General features: G+C 39.8%; 1 protein-coding gene across 5 annotated transcripts; it reads right to left on the bottom strand.

Annotated features, from left to right (window-relative positions):
• Nucleotides 1-128: 128 nt before the first annotated feature.
• Nucleotides 129-27,843, bottom strand: trim33 (tripartite motif containing 33). 5 transcript variants are annotated; one of them, XM_074681367.1, is made up of 21 exons: nt 27,194-27,843; nt 19,884-20,002; nt 16,777-16,930; nt 16,229-16,361; nt 15,754-15,870; nt 15,507-15,621; nt 14,410-14,556; nt 13,478-13,595; nt 11,673-11,959; nt 11,035-11,229; nt 9,771-9,827; nt 9,340-9,540; nt 8,918-9,050; nt 7,545-7,608; nt 6,838-6,991; nt 6,108-6,508; nt 5,292-5,403; nt 5,123-5,197; nt 3,412-3,564; nt 2,117-2,167; nt 129-885 (listed from the first exon to the last, which is right to left on the bottom strand). In XM_074681367.1, the coding sequence occupies exons 1-21, from the start codon at nt 27,771-27,773 to the stop codon at nt 664-666; spliced, it is 3,588 nt and encodes a 1,195-aa protein (XP_074537468.1). In that variant the 5' UTR covers nt 27,774-27,843; the 3' UTR covers nt 129-663. The 5 variants fall into 5 exon arrangements, with proteins under 5 accessions (XP_074537468.1, XP_074537469.1, XP_074537470.1 ...); XM_074681368.1 differs by having other exon boundaries at nt 6,838-6,985; XM_074681369.1 differs by lacking the exon at nt 2,117-2,167.
• Nucleotides 27,844-27,957: the final 114 nt, after the last annotated feature.

Raw genomic sequence — 27,957 nt, 5'->3', positions numbered from 1 at the left:
ACAGGTTCCTCGAAGACAAACATCTACAGAATTGAATATTTTTTCATGATTTGATTAGTGAACATCCTGTGAAGCTTTCATAAAGCCCCAAACCCAGTCCACACCACACGTTTTCTTTGATATATTCCAAGAACAGGTTTTATTGATGACGCACCCAAACATCTATACTGTAGGAATACCTTCAGCAGGCTAGATTCTCTTATTTACATAATGCTTCCACAAACTCATACAAATACTGTACTTGGTGGGTTTCAGGTCAAAGTATCGATATAATACATTAAGAACTGGAAACAGGGAATTGAAATGTTTTAGAAAGTAACTCACAACAAATCTACAAATGAAAAAGAACGATAGAAAAGAAACAACCAATCATTAACTACAGCAAAACAAGTCCTACTTTAACGTCTGTACAGGCGAGTTCTTGGGTGTCCATGAAATGAAGAGGGGAGGATGCTGCTCTTCTATGTTTCTGTCCTTGAAGATTCTCAAAGGCAGACGTCTAATGGAGTCGACGGTAATTCTTTTGAAGGCAAGGATGAGATAGACCAAGCAGTTTGTACAAGCGAGTCTCGTCCTTTTTTACTTGCTCCTTTGAACAAATAAGAAGTATGGGACGTGAGGAAGACAGTTTCATACTTCCCCTGTTTCCTCTGGGGCTTGTTTTCACTTTATGTGGAGCACTTTCTCATCTGTTTTTAATCGTTTGCGTCTTGGCTGTATGAAGTCTTCTTCAGAGTCGTCTGTGTCGTTGCCTTCCTTTTCCTGTGTGTCTGGAGACTCGGGCTCGGGTGTGTCAGGGAAGATCTGTCCAGGGAACATCTCCTGCAGCTTCTCCTCAAAGTACAGGCTCACTGCCTTGCCAGATATCGCCATCTCTGATCCCGCCTGCCGGAGGAGGAGGAGGAGGAGGAGGAGGAGGAACAGGAAGATAGAGGAAGGAGAAGAAGGGGGTGAAGAGTAGCAAAGAGGAAGCAGATATGAAACCATTGAGTAAGAGGAGTGAATGGGTTGAAGCAGGGAGGAGGAAGAAGAGAATGAGGAGACAAATTAGATCTGGTTAACACTGCTGGTGGCAAGGCGGCCCTGGCTCAACCTTGCTGTACAGAGCAGAGATGTCCTGCTGCTCTCCCACTGTGGCTTCATGAAGTACTTCCAACACTTGGAATTGGGTGTCAGAAGATAAACTTCAAAATAAAAATAAATCACTAAACACACCTGGGTCTGCTGAAGTGGAAAAAAAAAGTCAAACTGATTTTATAGAGTGGTTGAAACAAGCTCTTCATGGTGTCCTGAGAACTCAAAAATGAAACAGTGAGGTCTGGACTGATCATGTGCAGCTGTTTGCTTCTAATTTTCTGAACTTATATAAATTAAATTATATTGGGAGTTGTGCAAGTCAAAATTGGTTTGGGCCTGTCACCACAGAATGAACCCTGGGGCATGTCACAACCAATATTCAGCTGGTACATCGTCGTCTTTGACAATAATTTAATCAAATAATTAAGACTCAAGAACAGTAAGCAATAAAAAAGTTGAGTCTTGTTATTAGTAAATGAATACTCATAGCTTTGCTATCCTTGTTTATGTTGAATGAGAAATGAAACCTTACAGGGACGGCTTTAACAACAGAGCCTTATGTTAAATAACTAACTCAGCTCTAACTGGTTTGAAGGAGCATCATATTATTATAAGACTGTTCTTCTCCACAGACATGTTTACACTCTTTACCATCAGTAAGAAAAAGAAATAACAGGGTGAGAAAGATAAAACAAACTGAAAGTTAGCATGACAGTATCAACTTTATGTGAGAGACACGGCAGTTATATGTTACATCACCTCCACACAGCTGGGTTATAAAGGAGGGATTGTTTATATCAACTATTTCACCAAGTTACATAACAGATACTGCACCACGACTCCTTATTGGACCTCATAAAGCAGTCACAGGAGAGGGTTATCGTAACTTTATGTTACAATCTGAAAGAATGGATCTGCTGGAGAGAGTTAAACATAATGATTGTATTTATTTGATTATTTTTTTAAGGGGAAGTGAAACATTTCCTGTAGCCCCAGTGGGAGAGGGGAGGACATCTGTGCTCCATTTGAAACGGCTTACCTGCGTATTAATCTGTTTCTCTTCATCATAAACCTGGATTATTCGAGACATCTAAAGAGGAGTAATAACATGATAACAAACACAGTGAAGCAGCAGGGGGAAAGAAGAGTTAGATGAAAACAGATCAGTAATCTGTTTACGACCCTCTGTGCTCAAAGCTCTGTGGTGTGCGGGCAGCTTTTACTGCCATGACTGAAGGCGAGGAAAGCCTGGAATGGTAAGGAAGTTGATTTGTTGTGCTAATTTGCTCTTTCTGTGTAGCCTCTTAGAATAATTACCAACTTAACACAAATTGCAGACGGACAGAGCTCATGTTTTTACGTTAGTGGGATGCTCTGTGAGATGCTCTTACAGGCGCAGGAGTAAGTTCGCACCTTGTAATGGTTTACAAAATTCTAAAGCCTTGAGCATACTTATCATATTACACAGACTGTTTAGTCATGTGTGCGTCATAAACGCTATGTTTACTGTTTATTTCTGTGACATATTAACATCACGAGTTGTTAAGTCCAGAAAAGCGCTGAGTTTCCATTAACATCAGTGGTCAAACAGTGTCTTATGTTAGTGGCATGGGAGCTCCCTCTTGTGGTGGGAAGGTGCTACATATCACTAATACACATATCTTTAAGGGGTCAGTCTCAGCGCACACTGAAGAAAGGATAGTAGCGAAAAAGCAGCGATCAAATGTAGCGACAAAGCATACATCATTTCACTCAGGGAAGAAAGTGCTTGAACACCAAGTGAAATATGACAACATGTGATAACAGTCGTTTGAGACAACTCAAACTTGGGCATTATCAGTGAGATGCAGACAGTGGTAGCAGAGTTCAAGCAGTTTTTCTGCAGCCAGTGAGAAGAGAGCACAGTGACGTCTTTGCAGTCCATCACCCGACAGCCAGTGTTAGTAGAAAGACTATGAAACTGTACGCAAACTGCAGACTGTAAGCATCACGTCCCACTTCTTTTTACAGTCTCACATTGTTTTCACATAAAGTTAGACTTATATATTGGTGCTCTAACTTCAGCCACATTGAAGTTATACACCCTTTAATACTAAACAATGATATGAGCTGTGTATAATCAATCTATTTTATTGCTTGAAAAGGTTTTTACAACTTAAAAGGTCTTTGAGTCTAAAACAAAACTAGACAAATTATAAAATCAAACCAATTTAACTGTTGGTATTAAGTTAAACTTTATATCAGTCTAACCCTTGAGCATGCACACACACACACACACACACTCACAAACAAGATGCCATTCCCCAAAGCAGGCTTAAGACTCATGCTGCTCACCTCATTGTACTTTGCACAGTTTTTGAAGACCAGGCGCATATCAGACACAAACTCCTGGATGGACTGGTAGTACTGGGAGTTCCGTAGCTGCAGCTTCTTCTTCACCTTCTTCAGGTCCATGGGCTGCTTGATGATCTTGTAGTAGTTTGGTACCTTGTTTGGAAAAAAGTGAGTCACATGTCAACTCTGGTTTTCAAAAGGAAAGATGAAATGTCCTCTGGTGTATTCTGAACCTTGTGAAATATTTTGGTTTAAGCTTTACTCTGTTACCAACCATCAGTCAGTTCGTCACACAAAGGTTGTAGAGACAATGTAAAGAACAAAACTGTCCATAAAAACTTTCTGTGTGGGAACCTGAAACTCTCTGTCCAATACAGTGACTAAAGCTCAGTCTGGGTTTCAGATACTATGGGTGGAAGATCAGATTGTCTAACGTGAACCTTATTTTTCATATATTTTAGAGCTTACCATTTCAGAGCCACTCAAGAGGCAGTTTGTTGCAATAGCATTACCTTTATTGTTTTTTTCTGCTTTTTATAAAAAATAAACCTTTTTGTTATCTTTGCATTTGAAGACTTTAATTACTTTTTATGGCTCATTTATTGGTCATTGAAACCAAACTGGTTGCGTTTGCAGTGGTGTTTTTGCTTTTATTGGTTCCTGTGTGTGTCAAGAGATCGTACGATGCAGTGTTTACACATGAGATTTCAGCCTGTGGCATATCAATGCTAACACGTGCTAAATCCAATGCTCTCTGCAAGCTGAGGAGAAAGAGGCGAGGAGGACGAACTAATACTGTGGTGTGAGCTAAGAAGAGATGACAACGTCTTGTCCTTCTATCCATCATCACGGGGAATGTAAGATCTATCTCCAGTAAGATGGACGAGCTAGCCGTGCTAACCCAACCAGAGGGAATACTAGAGGGCAGAGTAGCATCATGCTATTCACAGAAACATGGCTAATGAAGCCAACACCAGACACGAATGCCACATTGGAGGATTTCACCAGCTGTGAGCAGACAGGATACAGGAGACAGGAGAGTGAGACTGAACAGACTGGTGAAGAGGACCAGCTCATACCTGGACCCTGTGGAGGTGGAGGCTGACTGGAGAACTATGGCCAAGCTGTTGTCTGAGATGGCCTTTTTTTTCTAGTTGACACTTGTTTTATTTTTATATTTACTTGAATTTTTGCGCTTTACACTTTCTTGTATTGCTGCTGTGACTCTGAATTTTTATTCTATGACATTCTACTGTACTCTATTCTATTCAGTGAATACTTTTTAAAATCATGTGTCTTTGTACAGTAATTCAGAGTAAAGCATACTATGAGCAGATCAAATGATGAGCTTCCAAAGACTGGATCAATGACTTATGATAAGCTCTTCACCTCAAAAATCTATACAGTTTGTCAATCCAGTTCTACCAGGTGTATTCAGTTCACTTCAAAAGTATCCTGGTCTTCAAAAATGATTGATGTACTGAAGAAACAAAAGCAGTCTTGGCCCAACTGCAACCGCATACAATGGTTATCAACACCAGAATCGAATTTTTTTTAAAAGATAAGGTCAACTTTTGATTGTGAAACAAGACTCTAGTAACATGATTTGGTTGTGGCCTGTGTGTGTGTGTGTGTGTGTGTGTGTGTGTGTGTGTGTGTGTGTGTTCGGGAGGGTGGGGGTGGGGGGATGTAGTGATGAAGAGCTACTTACAGAGCTGGGAACAGGTTCCCTGAAGCCAACGCTGAGCTCATGACAGTAGATGTTCAGCAGGAGGCGTTCACATCTCTGCAGAGAGAGAAAGGAGAAGGAGGAGATAAGAACATTAGCCGTTTGATTCTGATCATCAAAAGGCCTCTAAAGGTGCGGTTGCAGTACTGACCCTTTGGTCCTCGGGATTCAGGCTCTGCTCTCCTGTGATTTTCCTGCTGTCGTCACAGTACTCGATCTCTGGGCTTTTGACACTTCGGCAAAACGTGCAGAGAAAGTCCCCCCTAAGATTAAAAAAGACAGAACCCAGGGAGGACTTTTAGTTTCTGCTTTAATCTGATTGAAACAATCTGTGTGAGATTAGCAGCTTAAAACTTCAAATGATTTTTAAAGATTATTAAATAATTTATACAGGATAAAACCTTAAGTTAACCTTACTTCAGAATAAAACCTTTTAGACTTGAGGTTATTGGTAACATATTGGTTTGCTGGTCTAAGAACACAGTTACGAATTTAGGAAAGACTGCCTGGTCTTACATCTGCTTATAGTACAGATGTAAAAAATTAGTAACCTTTAATATCTGATTGGCTGAAGGTGTATACACCCCATTTTTGTTGCTGTGCAGACATTAAGGAGCCTGGACCACACTGAGGGGCCCTCTAGTTTTTTCCCAAGCCACCATTTTTTTCAAACTTCTACTTTTTTCTCTGGAAATCTAGTTTTTGTTCCTATTATTGATGTCATTTGAAGCACAAGAAAACTTTTTAATGCACATAACTGACAGCCCAGCAGAACACAGGACTCTTAGCCTGCTGTACAGTCACCAAGGGTCAGGTTATTTAAGAAAAGGGAAGAGGGTGAGACAGCGTTTTGATTGGGAAGGGATAAAACCCAAAAGCAGTACATCAAAGTTAATATGGTTAAAACATGAGAACAGACACTATCCACATTTTTTTAAATCACATACCACCTGCAATGATAACTTACTTTGGGAAGATCTTTATGGTGGGTACATGGCATTTCATGTGAAACACTTTAGGACAGCGGTCGCAGCACAGAAGATCCCCACCGTTGATACAGACAGCACACCAGTCTTCATTGGGGTCATCTTCTTTCCCTCCAGAGTTGCCTGTTGCTGCCGATGCACTGCTCCCTTTGGTCTCTGTCCCCTTGTCCATGTTTCCATTAGTGAGAGGAGCATCTGCAGTAGTGCTGCTGTTCCCCGACGATAATGAGGTAGTGATATTGGAAGGAGACGATGTTGTAGCACTGGAGCCGTTAAGTCCAAAACAAGGAGTCTCAGATAGAGGTTCTGTTTTAATGCGATCTCCTAAAGTCTTGAGAGCATCTTGGCCAGCGGAGTGAGGACTGTCCTCTGGACTGCTCATCTGCGGAAAACACAAGAATACCATGTGCTGTTTTATGACAGTGTTAAGACATGTCTTCAGTTCTGGCTGCACACATTTAACACCAGCTTCAGGCCTGTCCTGGTACAAGCCAATTTGATAAATGCTAACAGTTATCTGTCAGACACATATACATATGTTTTTCATTTTTCCATTTATATTTTTGTCTTTCGTTTAAGTGATTTTGCTCTGGTGTTTTCTGCACTTTCTTTATGCAACTGTTTTTGGGAGTTCAGTGCAATATGGTACTCTCATATTTCCAAATCCTGTACCAATGTTTAAACTACTAAACCATAAGGCAGTGTTCATACCATGCAGGCGCTCCTTCCGGCATCTTTTCCTCGCTCTGTCTTCATAGAAGTGGCTGGACAGCTGTAGCTGTTGTCTGTACCTGGCTCCTGCTTCACCCTCACCTGCTCCACAGCTGCTCCACCTCCTGGTCCTGCCCGCCCTGCAGAGCTACAGCTTCGAAACAGAGAAACATTTTATAATCCTGTTGAAATTGTCCGACATATAAGTGGGCCGTAAATCTGTCAATCATTGCTTGGTATTTGTAGAACTGTAAGACTGCCAATGTAGTTATATTAATGTAGCTTTCTGGTGTTTCTTCCTTCTATCACAGTGCAACTTAATTTATAGTCATTGAATTCTTAGGTGAAAAATAAAACTCTTTTCTAATATACTCCGGTTTTTACCAAAGACGAATGTGAAGGACATTTGTTGTGAGCAAGAAACCTTTTAAGTGTCTCTAGTTGAGGTTTAAAAGTTTTCTGCTCAGCATAAATAAAATGCTGACAGTGCGAAGTGAGATTCTCCAGAAAATTTCTCCTGGAGTCTTCTAGGTTGATTTATTTATTTACTGGGCAGCTGTAAAAATTAACTATGTGCGTACAAACCTCACTGAAAACTTTTTAAAGCATCAGAATCTTGTCTGCATGATTTGATGCATTGTGCACGTTGACCCAACTATACAGCTGCCCTGTGCAAATGAATGAGGTGTATTTTTTACAGGTCTTACCTGCCCCGACTGCCTGTGCTGGATGTGCTAGAAGGTCTTGCTGGTGTGTGGGCATTTGACAGACCTGCAGACAGAAATTAGACAGTTAACAGATAAAGCAGCAGAATCACTCAAACGTGTTTAATGCGTAGAAATATTAATTAAAACTAGACAATTACAACAGAAACTGTGAGAGGGGGCTCGACTGGGAGTGGGGCTTTCATCACACACGGTGAAATAGTTTTGAAACACAGGACAGATGTCACCAGACCTTATTCATGTGTTTCAGACGGACGTCACCGAACACTTTCACACATTTCTGGTTTCTGGTTTAAGTGAGGTCAAATTTACCTTTTACACACACTCATGCACGTTTCATGTGCACACTTTTATATAAATACCATCCAAGCTCTAAAACAATATGTTATGATACATGTTATCACACGTGTTTTATCCACCCATTCTTTAAAGGCATGACAGGGATCTGTTGTCATGGTAACCCAGACTCACAGACAACTGACACCGTCAGTTTGAATCACTATGTCAGCGCGATTTCTGCTTCTGAGAGGCTGACAAACAAGTGTGTATTACTCAAAAAAGGTAAATGATAGGAGAAAAATAAAATGGCTGTAAGTATCAGATAGGTCATGGGATTCCATATATGTAATTTATTTTTTTCAGTTACTGTGAGAAATTTACAGTAAATTAAATAACAGTCAGTCTGACAGGAGGCGTAAAACTCAGAATGTACTGCTGTGAATGGGACAGAGTAAAGGACTTTGGGGACAACATCTGGCTCTCAGTTGATTTTATAAAGAAGCAGGGCTTCAAAATTAAGTTTATATGAGCCTCAAGAACTGAGTATTTTTTTGTTACAAAATTAATTACCTTCTTTGTATCATTTAGGTGCTATCACAGGTTGTTTACAAAATTTTCAGGTTAAACAATGGCATCGCTCACCCTAGCCGACTGATTTTAAGGCAATTTAGGCAAAGCAGGGGATTTTGAAGACTCCCCCAGCAGAAACAGTAAACCCTATCATCATGCCAAATACATTCCTGAGGAGAGGACAAAAACAGCATCATTCAAAAGTTTCAATGAGCTCTGTAGGTGAAAGTATGGCGAAGCAGTAGCGTTGGAAAACTAGTTTTTATTTTTGGTGTGCCTGGGGATTCCCACAATGAAGGAAAAAAAGAATCGACCAGAGGAACAATGGTGGCTTCTGGCTCTCTCTATAGCAAAGCTATAGGGAGAGTGGCTCTTTGCAAGCCTGAGCCCCAAAAAAGAACAGGATTACAAAAACAGCAATCAAAGATCTTATGAGACTGCTTTAGATATGAGGAAATTAAGCCTATGACTTGTATGGTAGTCCCTCTCCCTGAACATAATGGTACCTGAAGATCCAGAAGAGTGTGATGAAAGTCCAGGGGAGGGGTTCATTTCCATTGAGCCGAGCTGGTGCTGTGTGCTGGCTGAGATATACCGAGTTAGGAGATGTCCGAGGCTGCTGGAACCTGCATCCTCCAACTAGTGATACCAGAGAAGCACAGTGATTGGAGAAGTTACTAACAGGTGGCCAAGCTCCTCAAGAGGGTTGATGAGTTTATTAAGAAATGTATTTATGAAGACTTAACTGAAATAGTTAGATATCTATCAGATATCACAAATTTTCACAAAGCCAGACACATTTTTCTACTTTAATCAACTCACATTTTCCTTCTCTTATTCTTTGACTTGGCTACACTCTCTGATCTGATTACAAATGCACTCCACACCTACCCCTGCTGAAACAAACAAATGATGAAAATGTGCGCACCTGAATGGGTGGGATCTCAGGTAAGCAGGGCAGGTTCTCTGGGTTGGTGACAGAGGGAATGAGCTCAATAGGACCTATGATGGGGCTGGCAGGGCCACGGTGGGCGTGGGCACCAGCCATGCTGGCACTAGTGGGACTTGTGGGGTTGGCATTATGGAGGGAAGCCACTGGGAAAGGGCCGGCGTGCCCCGGGTTTGAATGCTGTACAGAAAAAGAGACAGGAAGAGAGGGAGAAAAGAAGGAGATAAATAGGTGGAAAAGAAAGAGGCAATAGGAAGAGAAGACAAGAGGGGAGCAAGAAAAATGAAGCTCGTCATTCACTGGGTTTGATCAAGGTTTACTGCGAAACAACATGGTTGCATGATCATGCATGATTTGGGTGACAACACATGCTGCACAAGACAATGACAAAGTAGGAAAAAGTGCCAAACCCCTGATTGTAGTAAGAAACGAAACCTTTGGTGGCTCATCTCAGATTCTAAAGACATCTGGACACAAAGAAAAGGCTGGATGTAGTGTTGGTTTCTCTTACCTAGTCCATCATGCAGGCAAAAAAAGTCTACATTTATAAACTGTTCGTGCATTTTGGCTGATTTATAATCAGCTCCTCCTGTAAAACTGTGAAGGAACTACGGACCAGAAAACTTAACCCTTCTATAAAAATAAATTCAAAGCAACTTTTAAAATTAAATAAGAGTTTCAATTGATTTATATGCAGCTCAAGTATGGAAATAAAGGCTTCAGAGTATTAATTTAAAAAAATCTTAAATTTACGTGTTTGAAAACGCACCATTACTTAAATAATTAAAATCCAAACTCCTCTTGTCAGTGCTTTCCAAAGCACTCCCAAGTGTAATCATGAAATAATTATACTAAGTTTTAAATGGGCAATTTATTCAAATCTTCAAATTAGCAGAGATTGTGCCAAATAAATGTTCACTTTTCGACATCTGGTGGGCCTGTGGAGCAGTTGTTCTTTGAGTGGGCTTGTTCTGTTTATCTTGTTTATGCACACATGGATGCCCATGTATATTTATGAAGTTTTTTTCTTCTAACTTTCTAAACAAGCTACATATAAACATAAAATTTCTTTTAGGCAAGAAAACTCCCCAGGGCTCTTTTAAACTTTATAATGGAAATGCAAATCGAAACTTGAGTTTGCATTAACATTTAAATGTGGCTCATAGTAGACATAGTTGTTTACATATTGATTTGAATAAAGGCAGGACTCCTCCAAGGGTTGTTCAGAGGGATTTATTTATCAACCACTGTAAAAAGTGAACAGATTTAACATCTAATAACCTGCTTAGATGTTCAGGGCCACAAACATGCTTATGCTGGTTGGATTCTCAAGCAATGAGATTATTTTTTTGCTTCACAAACAACCTTTCATTTTTTTTTTTGACTGTGAAAACATGTACAGAATCTTTGAATTCAAAAGCTGTTGTTGCTTTTCTGGTTAAACAGCACTGACTTAGCCTCTAATGACCCTTTTCTAAAAATAGTCAAACACAAGATCAACCAGTGACAGGTTAGACTCCCAGAGCCCTAAAGTCCCTACTTTTCTTGTAGGTCTAAAAAAAACAATCATAATTAGCAGTAATCCGACACTTAGACTGATGAATGTGTTGCACAAAAGTACAAAATACCTTTGATCCATTCATTTATTTTCATATGTGCCGTATGTGGACTGACCTGTCTTTGAAGTTGAGGCTGCATCATTGATGGATACTGCTGCCCGTTGTGCCTCGGCTGAGCTGAGAGCATTCGGCCCTGCGGTGGACCCGGGAGACGCATGTGGTGGGAGGAAGGGTACATTGGGGGGCCTGGCCCACCATTCATACCCCCAGGCCCTCTTGGTAGCTGCTGCATGCTGATGAGCCTTGGAGGCTGTAAAGGCACATAGATACACCCAGAAACTGCATAAATTTCCATGGTAGTGCACATTCACTGACCAGATTTTCACAAACAGTGGAGGATTTTCAGGCTCATGCAAGTAAAAAAAAAAATTAATGCACTGTAATGAATGCTGATAAGGTGAGAAGATTTATTGATGTGTTTAATATTTATCACTATCACCCCATAACGTCCAGAAATTTAATTTATGATTTTTTGCTTTTGTTCTCTGAAAACACTTATCCATATGAGTTTGAAACTTTTTCCTATCTATTGTTCTCAAGAGATGCAGTTTGAATCTCTTATTTCATCATTACCTAGATGCACTAAGAATAAAAATGAGAGGAAAGATAAAAATTGAACAAAATAAATGAATGAGTTACAAGGGCGATAAATTAAATACTAGATATCTTTTATTTCAGTGGGTGAATGCATACCTGCTGCTGAACCAAAGGAGGGCCAGCCTGTCTGACGTGCTGCTGGGACATTTGGGAGGCAATGCGCATCTGTTGCTGGATCTGCTGCTGGTGCTGCTGCTGCTGTTGTTGTTGATGCTGTTGCTTCTGTTGTGCATAAGCTGCCTGCTGCATGTGCTGCAACCGGAGCTGAGCCAGGTTTATTTGTCCTGGGTGTTTGCCCGGGTGACCCTGACCTGGAGAAATGGACGGCCCTCCTACCATTGCATTGGGTGGCTGTGCAGGTCGTTTTTCAATGACCAGATTACCTGGAAGAAGAACAGAGATAGCGATGCAAATCATTTAAACATATGTCTACATGCCATGATCTTTAACTGCTGTCAATTTTTTACGTAACAGCCATTTTATTCTACTATTATATCATATTGCAGAGCACATAAATAAAGGATGAATGCCAAAATAAAACCCCTGTTTAATCAAAAGTGAATGGAAAGATTTTTTTTCTCTGGCTGACTTGTCTACCAACTTAAAAAAGAACGATAAACTGCCCAAAGTGGACAGAGTTTCACTCATGAAGGCATGACTGACAGATTCTTCTTAGTTTTGTCTTTTTAAAAATTCTTTAAAGTAAGCAGATAAATACAACAATGTTAAAAAATCATATTAATCATCAAAACAAGCATGAAGTTTAAGCATTTTGAAAGGAAAAAAAATCATAATTTCTACCAAACCTATAAATTCAAACAAAGTTTAACTACAGCATAAACTTTGATTTTGCTAACAAATAACTGACTCTTTTTTCTTTTATCTTCAGAAATCCTGAATTTAACACTAAATTAGATTTTTGCTTTAACTGAAGGAATAATTTCAAATTGGTCAGATACTTATTCATTTATGATTCCTTGCTACGTTAAGTACACAAACAACAAATAAAGAGAACAAAGAGCAAGGACTGCGCACACTCATACGGTCATGGTTGCGACAAAATCTATCAATTAACACGTTTGTTAAAAGGCTTTTAGAGGCTGCCTCTTTGTTTTTTGCACTTGTATGTCGTCTACACAGCTTCATTATTTACGTTTTAAACCTTTTAGGGAGCAGGCTTTTTGCCTCCCGCGTTCCTCACCTGCTCCAGGTGCCTCATGCAAATGTAAGTAAAACCCTACCCGAAAGAAATCTGTGTTTTTAAGCAACGAAAAGCTGAGGACGATATATCTGTTATTTTTTTTTAAATATCTGCTTACTCCCTAACAACATATTGAGATCATTAAGACTTACACTCCTCGGTTATTTATTTTATCTACATAACGACAAGTGATTTTTTTTTTACCAAAAACTTACTGACTTCAAAAAGCGTATAGATAAGCTACTTTTACATATAGCATCACATTTATTTCTACTTTAGTTTAGCTAGGTTTAAAGGCTGTTTTTAAGTCATTTAAAACTTTTATTGCAGCATAATTTGACTTGACACTAAAGTTTTCCAAGATGTACAGGTAAGTTACAAACGGCAAATCTTTAATTGTTCAGATCTTTTGAGGTGGAGCTGCTTAAGGTACTCAATAATAATGTATAAGCTGTCAACATATGCCTGTCAGTTCAGCAGTTCCCATACCAACTAATCCAGCTCTTTCACCAACGTGCCGACCATAATGAAGAATCTCATACAACCTCTTTTCAAGAATGGTCAACATCTCTGCAGTGGCATGTTTTGATGCCATTTACAGCCATTTCACAGACTCAAAGGGAATAATGTAAATATTTCAGGTTGAGAAAGCTCATCAGTTGATAACAATATTACAACAAAAAATAAAATGCCCTCTCACCTAGATTTACTACGTTTTTGGCCCAGAAGGTTGGATCACAGAAGAACCGCACAACACCATTGGCCTGGGGAGCTGGCTCCAGCCTTGCCTCAGACAGCTGATGAAGCTGGAACAGGATCTATATGCACACGCACGCACACATACAAATGCAGAGTTGTGTGTTCATTAGTTTCTTAGCCAGGCTATACAGGAACAACAAATAATCCATTTGTCAACATGCCCTTTCAGAACAAGATTCTCTAATCCCACCATAAATCATAAATTTATTCCAATTATCTTGTTTGCTGACTGTCTCGTGGTTAGCGGTCAAACACCTGTGGCAGGAGTAAGGCAGGAGTAGGGCTGGATATCAATCAAAGAGTTTCGGTGCCTGTACCAATATTGGTACCTACACTTAGATACCGCTCTTGTTACCAATTTTATAAAGTGGTTTTAACAAAAAGAAAATCACATTACTCACTACGGTGCAACTCTTGAGTCTTATTTTTCAGCGGAATATTTTTCAACTCTGAGCAGTTTTCTTATAAAAAAATAAAGAACAAATAATTGTCAGAGCAAAAGACCAGTTGCAAACAACTAACACGGCAGTAAACACTGTGTGTACCTTAAATGTGTTTATAACTGTAAATGTAATGTATTTTGCTGATTTACTTTGTCAAAATTACAATCCTCCTCCTCCTCTATCGAGGGTTGAGACCACCAAAAATGACAAAAAGATAAAAGTGTAAGCGCAATTAATTTGCATGCAAACATCTACTTAGGCTGCAGCATACGTCATGGAACATACATGCTGTCTACTGTATGTCATGCCGTGGTTGCAGACTTGGGGTCATACTGACCAAACAAAATGTTCAAGTTTTGTCTAGAGCACTTTGTTGACCTTGTCTGTCACTATGTTGGAAGTTCAGAGAATCTGAAGCTCAGGAACATACCAGCCTCTTGCTGTAGAGAAGTGCTGTGCTGCTCCCTGTTGTGATGGCCCAATGGCAGAAGTTGAGCACATGGTTGATCTGCTGGGCCAGTAGGGTGGTTTCTCCGTGCTGAGCCCTGAGCCTCATACTGCGCTCACTGGTCACACTCTGGACAGAAAAATCAGATCAAGCATCAACAATCCTTTAATGACAAAATCATAACCTTGCAAATTAGTTTCCAAATTGTTACAAAACTTTTCATGTGCAGATTGATAGGTAAGAAAATAAGAGGTCATTAAATGTAAAATGAATGACCCTAGTTGGGAGCTCCGATTATTGCAGCAGTCAGCAATAAAACGTAGCAAAGACTATCAAAAAAAAAATAAAAACAAGAGCTAACTCTAACCTTTAAGGTGATAGCCAGACTGAGCACAAATGTGCAGTAGAAAAACCATGTTGTGAATTTATAATTTACAACATGTCAAGAGAACATCACAGCCAAAGAGCATCATTCACCAATAATTTCCTTGTTTTGTCCTGAATTTGTTTTTTATTGTTTCAAAAAGGAATTCCACAAAAAGAAACACAATGTGCTGCTAGATTGTTTTTACGTGTGTCTAAAAGTGACGAAAGTCAATGAATGTCCTCATAAGTTTATTAATCATGCAATTTATCGTCGAAAATTCCTTTAAACCCCACTCAAACCCCACTGCTTTAAGCTGGAGTGCAGTGAGTGAAAAGCATAGAGCCTGCATCTTACATAGTGTCAGTCATGCATATTAAATAGATTCAAAATATATCACAACAGATGTCTTAGATATGATGACTCATTACATTAAAGCTGTATTCACCAAGGTAGAGAGAGCATATAAAGTAGTAAGAAGAGTTTGATCACAGATTTGAAATAAAAGTGTAAAACAAAGCAATATATTTTGTTGATCCTAACAGGTGAAAACTCTGGCGTATATCAGAGAGGTTTAGGAGACTGCACAAGTGGGGGTTAAAAAGTTTCTCCTTATAATTGGATGGTGAATGAGGTCCTTTGTATTTCATCAGTAACTTTGCAACATCTTTCTGAAGCATCAGCACTGGTCTAGCTTTCACTTATATTTTCTTACCTCCAGCTGCTGAAGCAGGGACTTGCCCTTCTTGTTGATCTCATTAATGAGAGTAAATACTGCGATTTTGATCTCATGCTCCACCTTCCTGTGTGTCTCGTTCAGCTCTTTTAACCTGAATACCAAAACACAGTCAGAATCGTCAGCCCTTCCACCAGTACAACCTGTGGATATTTACGTCTGCACTTGAAACTAAAGGGACTATTTCAAAGTTCAATTATTAAGAAGGTGCATTCAAAAAATATACCTGCTTTGCAACTGAGAGACAGAACAATGAACATAGTTCTTTTTTTCCTGTAGTTTAGCCATTTTGGCCCCAATGATGCCTTTGTGGTTCTGGAAAGCCTCCTCGAGGAACTGGTACCTGAGAATGAAAGGTAAAATGTACAACAGTCATCAAATAAATTATTATAATGTGAAAAAATAAGTTGTGTTACAACAAACAACTCTGAGGTTTATGGATTTATAAACCAAAGACAGTTAAAAAATAATAATTTTTCCATAAAGAGTGTAAATGTCACCTTTCCCTCTGTTCAAGAAAACAATAAGGAGGACTCCTGACTAGTACACATTTAAATTTACAACACTAATCCTCCACACTTAGCTCTAAAACATTTTGAAGACGTGGTGCAAGACTCCCTTTTCCACTGACACATCAAAGCAGAGCCACGCTGACAGTGATTGTACAGATGTTTGCTGTTACGTGTTGGAAGCTGAACTACCTGTGGTCCTTGTGCTCCAGCAGCTGGCAGTCCCTACAGGTCAAAGTATCACAAGTCTCACAGAAAAGCTTCAGTGGCTCCTGCTTGTGAACGGGACAGAAAACAGGCCTCTGTCCTGATGTACCGATCGATTCTGCAGGAGAAAAGTCACACAGACACACACACAGACACAGACACACAGACACACAGACACACACACACACACACACACACACACACACACACACACACACACACACACACACACACACACACACACACACACACACACACACACACACAAATCAATCAGTAAGTAATGAGAGAGACACCAACAAACAAGAGTAGACTGCTTAGAAAAAGTAGTTTTAAAGCCAGAGGTGGTCGAGTCGAGGCTTCGGGGTATTTGGACCCCAGGCTAGAGGTAGCATCTAAGCAGCCAGATTCTGCAGTGCAGTTACCATGGCAACAGTCTGCCGGCAGCCCGACACTCACTGTGCCTACTGAGGCTTTAGCAGCTTTGCAGTGAACCTTAGTAGGTTCTTCAGAGTGAGGGTCAGCCATCTTACCAGAGGCAGCGTCAGCATCCTCCTTTGTGTGAATTTTGTGGTCCTTGGTGATTTTGACCCTCTGGTGGGCCTCCACGCAGGTCTTACACAGCCATTCTCCACACTCAACACAAAAGCCGATGGTTCCCGCATTGTCCTCACAGCTCGTGCACACCTTAGAGAAACAACAACTGTGAAAAGCTAGAAGAACTCAATCATGGGTCAGAGAGAGATTCAGATAGTCCAAAATAACTGGTGCTGAATGTACCAACCAGTGTAAAAGTGAGCTCTGTTAATTTACAAACAAACAGGGATGGGTACCGAATCAGATACTTTTTTAGGCTCCAACCGAATTGTATCTGTAGTACCGGGTATCGATTCAGTCAAAATCAATCAACCATCGACCATGTTTAGGTACCTAAATGCATACTTGTGACTGAGAGGAAGAGTAGGTGATTTTCCATACAGGACATGAACACAGCATTGCAAGTTTATATACTGAGAAATACATATGTTACAGTGAAAAATCTTGAGATTTTATCATTAAATAAATATTACCACAAAAATGTACAGAAAGTTGGTACTGCTGAATACTGATACTGATTGCCAGGTATCAGGCATTAGTACCGTATTGATTCAAATGTGAAAGGCACCCAACCCTACAAACAAATGCTTTTAAAGCAGTAAAACATAACCAGAGTAGACCTTAAGTCAGGGATGTTTAACCCAAAAACAAAATCGGACAACAAATGATTATCTAAAGCACCATGAGGATTCTGCCAGAGCTTTGAAACATCTGAGAGCATCATAAGAGCCACATAGTCCAAGTTTTAAAATCTATATATATTTTGCAGGCACTGAGTAAAAACTTTTGTAATCCATATGAATAATGGATTCCTCACATTGTTGATACAAGTTTAGACACACAGAAATTAAGAATTCTAAGTCATTCTATCTGTATTCTTTAAAATCTGTTTTACTTAATTCTGACCTTCATTTTTCTGTCATTTTATTTTTCTTTTCTTAGACTAAAATTTATGTCTTTTATTTGATTTGAAAAATTCCTTTCAATTTGTTTGTTGACCTTTGTAATGGTTCTCTTTTTGTCTCATGTGAAGCACTGAAAATCGACTTGCTGCAGAAATGTGCTATACAAATAAACTGACCTTGCCTATGCTTTAACATTTCCACCTTTTACAGCTTTTCATCAGAGAGCAGAGAAAGACTCAAGACCAATGGAAAGGAATGCACTTGACCTAGCAGTAAACTCAGAGGATGATGTAAAGACGCACTCTCTCAGGCCAGAGGTGACTTGACTCATTGTAGGATTTAGAAACTGGATACCTGTATTTCTGACCATTTACTCAGATATATCTGTGGTGACCCAGTGAAAGCTCCATACAGTTGAAGTTATCCAAGGAATAGAAGGTATTTTCTTGTAGGTAGGTATTTTCCTTAACTATGACCCAGCTGTGACTAAACCCTCTGATAATTCTTCAGTCTGTCCCATGATATTTTGCCTTGATCCTCAGAAAAATTATCGGGTGCTTACACTCCTGTACCACATGATCTTCAAATAGTTTCAGTAACCATTGAGAGAGAAACCTAAAACCAGTTGTAGGCAACCTCCTCTCACAAAACAGTATGACAGTAATACTCATTAACTGAATTTGTTTAAACAAAAAAACCCATCACAAGCTAAAGCACTCAGTTCCCATGTGATATGTAATCCATTAACTTGTGCTTGTTCAATGACTGAATTCCCATGTGCCATGATGTTATCAATGTCTAGCTGTCCTGAAAGTAACACCTCCATGAAATTAAAAATGAATAACAACAGAGTAGTGTACAGAGTCCCTACGGGGACATGGTAGAAAAATAAATCAGGGTTTAAACCAAGAGTTTTTACAAAATCATGCAAACACTCACTTCACGCGTTTTTCACATGTATGAAAATACTTGGATTAGCAAAAAGACAAGCTAACCGTATTGTTTTTCCATTCAAGGCACAGCTCAGGGAGAAATCCCAGAATCTCCCTCTAGAGCAGTCATTCCCAAAGTCTGGGTCCTGACCCACAGGTGGGTGGCCAGAGATTTTTTTATGGGTCGCCAAATTAGTTTCCAGAATATTGACATTAAATTCCCTGTTTTTCTTCTCTTGTCTGTCACGACTGATTGAAACTTGACTTAGACAGGCTCATTACAACAAATACAAATAGGAATGGAGTTCACACCAAAATGAAGAGAAATTACAGAAGCAGACTGGATGCTGCGCTCAATTTGTGTGAGAAAGATCTGAGATAATGCAGAAACATCATTAAAGAACCTTTTTTTTTTGTTTTGTTTTTCTGTGTACATTTATCTGTCAATTGATTTACAGATTGAAGACATATTTCGGATTGAGTCGCCATGGCTTGTTCCTCCAAAAAATGGGTCACTGGAAAAATAGTTTAGGAAACACTGCTCTAGAGTGTGCACTTCATCGTTGTCCCATAATGCTTGTGATCAGAAGTAGGAATCACCAAATTGAGAAGCATTGACAAAAGATTTGTGAGATTCTGCAGAACATTTTTCCCTCTGATCCAGACTAGCTGGAAATGTTTCACCTAAGCAACATTGCAAAAAGTAAATAAAACAAAAATCAGGTAAATTCTGTCTCAAAACAATGGAGTCCATGTGCTCATTACCTCTGGGTTTGATTATTGCAATCCCATATTATCAGGCTGCCCCATGGATTATGGATTATTGCTCCAGATGGCCTGCTGCCATGGACCTGTCTGACTCCAAATACTACAGCTGTTTAACATTTGTCTTGCTTTTAGTGCAGCTGTAACATAACTCACTCCAAGAGGATCTCATCTCCAACTGCTATAATTTACACTGTCAGTCCTCCCCCAGTAATGATAGTTATCATTAGAGTTACTGTTAAAATTAGACCAGTTGACTTTAATGACTGTAAATATTAATGTCACTCAAATATCCTGCTAATACCAATATACTTTAACCATAATTATTGATATTACATCCTGTTCTGTATTGTCTCGTTGCAGCTCTCTTGGTGTAAGTCCCAAACAACGGCACCAACAACACCCTAAACTCCAAACATCAACACAGAACTTTTGACGTACCTGTGCAGACTTTTCATCAGACGTGCTGGTGGCCTCTGTGGTATCTTTGACGAAGTAGTTGTCAATAATGTCGATCTGTTTGTATTCTTTGTGGCATACGAAACAGCGCATGACGTTTACTGAAGAAAGAGAGAGGAGAAAGAGGGAGTCAGGGAAATCAAAAAGCTAAACATTAGAGAAAAAGTTCATTAGCTACTGTGTTATCTCCACAGGTGCCTGATCTTAAAACAACTCAGGAGTAAGCACAAACCAGCAATCCAATCAAAATCAAACTCATATGTTTCCTCTGACTTCCAAGAAGCCCTGTTAGCTCCAAGCTATGAATATTCCTTCTTTAAACAAGAAAGGATTTATGGCAGCCTTTCCACAGACTGCTTTTGCTTATTTCCATAATTTCCTTTAGCAAAGATCCTGTTGTTATTAAAATTCTTGGCTCTATGGATACCCACTATCTATTCATGGAGGTAATTGATTTAGCGCTCATCTCCAAAAGATTCAATCTTGTCATCCTTGGCATTTCCATGATGGTATTAAATCACATGGCCAAATAATGAGGATTTTTTTCACTTAATTGCTTTAGTTGGCTTCGTTAATCAAATTGGTTGGATAACTTCTGTAATCATACTACCCAACAAATAATTAGTTTATGCTGATTTCCTAAAATTATGCGCCAGATTAAACTTCACATTAATATTTTAAATTGAGTCAGCATAATCTATTGCTCCCCCTCCTCCCCCTCATAAACCCATAAATCCCCCCATCACCAGCCAGCTGAGGGAAAAACCAGAGTGAGCCGGTTTGAGCCAGTCTACACTGGCTTGAGCTGCTCACAGCCTGTTTGTGTAAGCTCCAGCTGCACGGGTCCCTGAGTGATTGGTGGTGAGAGCAGCTGGATGGGGATTGCGCTGGGGAACCCACACACACACACCACATGTAGAAAAACAGATGCACAGCTGCCACTTTGAACTAAAGCCGCCAATTCTTAGTTGGCCCTTGATGGATCCCCCCCTCCCCAACTGACAAGAAAAATTACACAATCGTACCCTTAATTTAAAAGTTTGTTAAAATCCTCCTTCAGGGTTTAAGATTGCTTTTTCATCACAAGTATAACTGCTACTGACAGGAAAATAAAGGGAAACAAGGACATACTCTAACCCTAATTACATGCTGGCTTGACAAATCAGCTGCTGCTTGTCCAAATATTTACCTATTAGTAATAGAAGTTCTCTGCTCCACTACAACAGTTAAATGAATGTGCAAAAGAGAAGTAATAACACCAAATTACCCAGGAAAAAAAAACAAACAAGCAAGAAATCTTTGAGGTCATGTCTTTAAAGGGTTATCCATCAGTCTGTCGTCACTGTCACTTAATACAGAATGACTAATCATATTTATAAACTGTGACGAACCCTGAGATAATTAATTAACAATGTATGACCACCAGTTTCTATAGCATTTCTCTAAAATGGACTGTACTGGTCAACAGGGCCTCTTAGGCTTCAAAAAAACCTGCCAGAGGAGATGAGGATCGTCGAGTCCCAGGCATCCTTTAAATCACATTTTATAACACTTTTATGTACTTGCTTTACGTGATGTTCTGTCTTTATTGCCTGCTATCTGCTTCAAACTTTAATTTTTTACTTCTTTATACTCTCTATCTTTTATTTCCTTTTTGCACAGCTTTTTTATTGCTTTGCTATCTTCCAATTTCACTCATTTTCTTTTCCTGCTTTTAATTGCCCATATCTCTCGACTTTCTCTTTGTTGCATTTTTAGGATTTTACATCTCTGTCCTCCTGGTTTAACAATGTATCGACTACACCTTTGATTTTTTTTTTCTTCTTCCTTTGGTGGGGTTCTTTTTGTTGTCCACTAGTTTGAGTTCAGGTTTTTTGCAAAGTCATTTAAAATCAAATTCTGAGATGTGCTGCATTAATAAAGAAATAATTATTAATATTATTTTCCCACAGTATATTTATGGTACCACACTGAGTAATGCAATCAGAATTAACTTTTTTTGTTATCAACTAATGCTGGACGGGTCAATTCATATTTATCTTTGTGCTCACCATCTGACTGCTCCTTTACGGGGGCAAAACAACATACCACATGACAAGTTTCCCTCACGTACTACAGCAGACATACAAAAAAGAATCAAAGTTTGGAGCTTGTGATGAAAAACTGGATTCTTTTTACTGAATCAGGTTTAAATGAGTCACACGCAGAAGTGAACCTGTTTTTTGAGTCACTGAGTCAGTTACCCAGGGTGCATAGAAAACTGAATGTAACACAAGCTAAACGCCTTTTAACATCTCTTCATCTCACTACATACACACAAAAGTTCAAAATAGGAACGAAAACAATACAAAACAAAAAACATTCAAGTTTCCTTTTCTTAGTTAATCGATTTTGATAATTCAGATTTTTGTAAGGTAGGAGCAGAACTCAAAAGTGAGTTTTCAACTTAGTTCCACCCGTACTTACATTATTAATTGAAGCAGCAAAAATTTAAAAAACAAGATAAACATAACATTCAGACTGAATTTTTACCTACGGCGTCTCTCAGACTAAAAAAACATACAGCAGACCTTCAGCTGGGGTGAGGAAGTGTCTCGCTCAGCAGTGAGAGAGCTCAGATGGCAGCAGCCAGGGGGGGTGACTCTCATGTACTGTGAGTCTCAGTGACTCGTATGTGTTGTGAGTCTCAGTGGCTCATATATGTTGTGAGTCTCAGTGACTCGTATGTGTTGTGAGTCTCAGTGGCTCATATATGTTGTGAGTCTCAGTGACTCGTATGTGTTGTGAGTCTCAGTGACTCGTATGTGGTGTGAGTCTCAGTGACTCGTATGTGTTGTGAGTCTCAGTGGCTCATTTGTTGTGAGTCTCAGTAGATCGTATGTGGTGTGAGTCTCAGTGACTCGTATGTGTTGTGAGTCTCAGTGACTCGTATGTGTTGTGAGTCTCAGTGACTCGTATGTGTTGCGAGTCTTGGTGATTTATGTGTTGTGAGTCTCAGTGACTTGTATGTGTTGTGAGTCTCAGTGACTTGTATTAGTTGTGAGTCTCAGTGACTTGTATGTGTTGTGAGTCTCAGTGACTCGTATGTGTTGTGAGTCTCAGTGACTTGTATTAGTTGTGAGTCTCAGTGGCTCGTATTTGTTGTGAGTCTCAGTGACTCGTATGTGTTGTGAGTCTCAGTGACTTGTATTAGTTGTGAGTCTCAGTGACTCGTATGTGTTGTGAGTCTCAGTGACTCGTATGTGTTGCGAGTCTCAGTGACTTGTATGTGTTGTGAGTCTCAGTGACTCGTATGTGTTTTGAGTCTCAGTGACTCGTATGTGTTGTGAGTCTCAGTGACCTGTATTTGTATGGGCTGTGAGAAAGTCACTGACCTGTATGTTTTGTGAGTTGTGGTTACGGTAGCCAAAAGAGCATTTTAAGTTGTACATGTTACACGTCAAAATCAATTTAGAGAGTTGAGACCTTTCATATCCTGCCACATGAGCTGTTTAAAGAAAACCTCTCCTGAACAAAGCATTGTCCTGTTTTTCCTTTTTCACAGATATGTTAATACTTTCTATATCATATGACACCGTCTTCTCAAACCAAAACTAATGTAAAATAATGAACAAACCCCATGATAAATTCAATTAAACTTAAAATGATTGCAGATATGGTATGGAGGTAAACCTGTAGCTCATACCACAGAAGAGGGAGTAAGATGAGACGTTATCATGTGACACCTGTTAGAGTCGCTGCATTAAACATGAAATCTCGTACGTAAACTGTGAACACTGCCACTTCTCAAGGTTGTTTCTCACAGATATTTCAGGAATGTTTTCAACTAATTGTTGTGACATCCGCTGTGTCATAAACGAAGTCTAGACACCTGTCGGTACATTTTCAGTATAGTCACCCTACAGAGTGTGAAGTTATAACAGCAGGTTTCGCCTGCTGAGGACCACTTCAAGACAAAACTATGTGAAGGCATGTATGGATTAACCAGTCAAAAGTAATAGTGGGATATAAAAGCCCACTGCATTGTCTGGCCAACACAATCAGCAGATATGAGCCTGGGAGGATAATAAAAACCAGCATAATATCCTACTCACAGAACTTTCTTTACTGAACAATTAATGCAGAGTGTTTCTGGTGATTTGAAAATGGATATCACAACATGTCTCAGCAGAGCAGATGGGAGTAGCATTGGTTGAAAATGTTGCATATTTTTGCAGTTATTTGTTAATGAAAGGCAGCACCATTTTTACTATGATGACAGAATATTCCTTCTTTTCTCTTAGGAGGTGTGAAAACAAAGCTAGAAGTCTAGTTTTGCTTTAATCTGCTTTAAGATTGGGGGTTTTGGTGGATCACTGTTGCCCAGCTTGTGAGAACTTTGCCAAGACTTCCCATCAAAATCCTTTGTGCCATGAAGTCTCCGACACAAACTGGGATGGGGTGAATATATACCTTTAAAAGCAACTAGACAATTTCCAAGAAATTTGTGAGGGGGGCTCGAGCAGCAGCAGGGCTTTTTGCATTCATCACACATGGAGAAATAGTTCAGAAACACAGCACCAGCCTCTTTCACTCAGGCTGCTGATGTCACGCACTGTAGGGGCAGAGATTTTTGTAAAAGTTTGTGTTGCTTAAACAGTAAAATCTCAAAAACTCTGAATCATATTTTAAAGTAAAATCATACACTAATAGTTGCTAGGCGCCACCCTGTTGGTTGTGGCTGCCTGTTGCAGCAGCTCTGTCTTCTTTGTCTGTTTCTTGTAATTTTTCCATCTCTTTTTCGTCATCTTTGTACTTGGAGTGGGTCATTTGTATGGTTCATTTGCTGGTCATAGACACCAAACCTATGTTTGTCTGGAGACCCTACATGTAACCATGGCTGCATTGTTTACAGCTGTTAGCAGCCTGTAGCAGGTCAATGCTAACTGGTGCAAGGCCTGATGTCTTCCCACAAGGTGAGGAGAAGGAGGTGAGAATGATGTGCTGGTTCTCAGGTGTGAGCTAAGAGGTGAAGACATCAACCTGTCCATCTATCCATTGTTATTAGAAACGTAAGATCTATCTCCAATAAGATGGACAAGCTAGCTGTGCTAACCCAGCAACAGAGGGAATACCAGAGGACAGATTAGCATCGTGCTATTCATAGACATGGCTAATGGGGCTAACACTGGACATGAACGCCACATTGGAAGAACTCTAGCTGCTGTGTGCAGACAGGATACAGGAGGGAAACACTGAACAGACTGCTGAAGAAGCTCAGTCCTGGACCCTGTGGAGGTGGAGGCTGGCTGACTGAAGAATGATGGAAAAGTTGGTATCATCTATTTTTTATGGACCTTTTTGCGCTTTCTATACACTTACTTTTGTTTTCTTGATTGCTGCTGTGAATTCTCCCGAATTTCCCCTCAGGGATAAATAAATTATTTTCTATTCTATTCTATTCTATTAGCTGAAGGATCTGTGAACTTTTTTAGCAAAATTGAGCCTTTAAGTGGAAACCTGCTGAAATTTTAACATCTCTAAGGTGAGAAATTTTGGGTGGGGGGAGTCAGAGTTTCCCATTCATTTACAAAAAGATTTTTTGGTTGTTTTTCATGAATATGTGGGCCAAAAATTCACAAAAATGATAAGAAAAGTCATCCCACACAATTCCTGATTTAACAACATGTTTTGATAGGTATATGGATTGTTGGGGTTTTCTGGAAGCCCCAGGAGGGGAAGGGAATCAAAATCTTGTCCAGAAGATGATGACGAAAAAAGAAACGAACAGAAGAACAATGGTTGCTTGTGGCAGAGCCACAAGCCATTCTCCCCATAGCTTTGCCATGGGGAAGAGAGGCTCGTTGCAAAGCTTGAGTCCCCAATGAAGGAAAAAAAAGAAACCAACAGAAGAACAATGGTTGCTCGTTGCAAGCCCAAGCCCCCAGTTATAGAGCCAAGCTGGTGTCAGAGCTGGTATAAGGTTTAACTTTTGTACATTTAAAACTAAAAGTAATTTTCAAGTAGGTTATTAGGAAAGCATTCACCAAAGGAAAATACATTGAGTTTATCGTACCATTATGACTTGCTTTTAAATGTTCTGTGGAAAGTTACTACATGTGGTAGTTAAAAGGAAATATTCACGATTATAAATATAGACGCAACATATATCCAACTACAACTAATATTCTGATACCATGTAGATTAAATTGTAGTGTGTGTATTTACAAATTACTTCAAGTAAACATGTTTGACCATTTTTTGAAGGAATCCAGTATTTACATTTTTCAACGTAGGTATCTTACCATAAATAACTAATTTAGCCTTTGATGGTCAGCTACCATCAAATGCACAGAAGTTTTTTTCTTTTTCTTTTAACAAGTATCCCCTGATTTTTAATAGAAATCCATTTAGGATCATGTCTTCAAGCTTTTCTACAGAAAGCCAAAGCAGGCATTCATTCATGACATCAATTTAACCTGTTTTCTTTACCTAAGTAGCATTTCTGATTCTTTTCTCAAGACCTCAAGTTAATTGAATCATTGTCTCAAGATACAAATGAAAGATTTTCCTGTGATAGCAAGTTAATTTCAGCTGTTATCTCTAGTCTAGACCATGAATTGTTTTTTCTTGTCATCTCTGGGTAAGAAAGCTAGTTTGGCCATGAAAACGGAAATCTTCTGTCACAAGACAACAAACGTTATATTAAGCATTATCATTCCAAGATAAGAAAACAAATGTGGGGGAAAGGATTGGTGTGCAGTGTTTCAGATGCTGCCAATAAATGTTTGTGTAAATTTGCTTGATTTTCATAAATGACTTTGGACAAATACTAAATGTTTTGGGTTGCAACAGATTTAGCATAAAGATTTCTTGATGTTTACCTGATGTGCTGCCTTCTCAACTTGATGAATACACACTCACTGTCACAAACACGTCCATATAAATATTCACACATACATAGGAATAGAACATCCACTGTCAAAAAAGGTATGTTTAGTGAGGAGAGAGGGTAGATGGGTGTCATTCATGTATGAGAGCACACACACTATAGGCCACCTCTGCACAGACGGGTGCCTCGGTTGGGTCACCCCAGTCTGTCCGGTTTGGTTTCAGGCTAACACACAGAGGTCACCGAGCCTGTCTTACACACAACCAAATAAATAAATTTGATGTTTCTCTGTCCTTACAATTACAGATTTTTGGCTGAAATAATGTAACATTAATCGACACCCCTCGATTGAACAGATGGACGCTAACAGGTAACGTGAGATCCAGCTATCGTTAACGCTTCTTGCTCAGGAGAAACTCACCTATGTGTGTTTCAGCTTGCCCGTGTGGTCCAGGCACTGGCAGACTTATTTGTCTGTTCGGTTGCGGGATGCATTTTAGGCAGAATGAGTGCAGACAAGGCAGAAGTTTTGGTTCACAGTCCCGGCTCTGAAGACTTTGTTTACACTTTGCGCACGTATCCAGTAAATTAATGGGAGCTGATACCGGTGTGGCTGCTGGTGCCGTAGGAGGGGGGGACATTTCAGTCGCGACTCCACCAGCTGGAGCATCTCCGGTGGTAACGGTTTCAGCTGCCGCTGATTCTGCATTGGTACCACTGTTTTCAGCTGGGCTCACAGCGTTGCTAGCGCTACCGTTGGCTTCCCCTCCCGCGCCAGCAACAGCCCCGCCGCTGCTAACATTCCCTCCGTCGCTGGTGGGTGTTGGTGCCTCGGTAGCGTTTTCAGGGGTCTCCGTTTCGTTCCCGCCCTTTGAATTTGTCTCTATAACTATCACTGCATTGTCGACTGTCGTCTCTGGCTGTTCATTTTCTGGTGCTGAAGGCACTGTGTCCGAATTAACAGACGGTTCCATATCCTCCTCGCCTTTGTTATCCGCCATCTTCCTTCCTCTTTGAACCGCTGCACGTCCAGCGTAACTTCTCGAACCAGGAGTACGTACACTTACGTCACGACGTTGACGGCCTGACCTTTTTTTTTTTTTAGCTTGTTTACTTCTATAATAATGAACCATCTGTGATTTAGTAAGACCATGGGCCAACGTGATATTATCGTTATTTCTATTT

The sequence above is a fragment of the Halichoeres trimaculatus genome, unplaced genomic scaffold (genome assembly GCF_033239565.1).
Source record: "Halichoeres trimaculatus isolate MK-OKI-2021-1 unplaced genomic scaffold, fHalTri1.1 fHalTri1_scaffold_11, whole genome shotgun sequence".
Lineage (NCBI taxonomy): Eukaryota > Metazoa > Chordata > Actinopteri > Labriformes > Labridae > Halichoeres > Halichoeres trimaculatus.
Note: the sequence above shows the minus strand (reverse complement) of the source record. Positions and strands in the feature narration are given on the sequence as shown.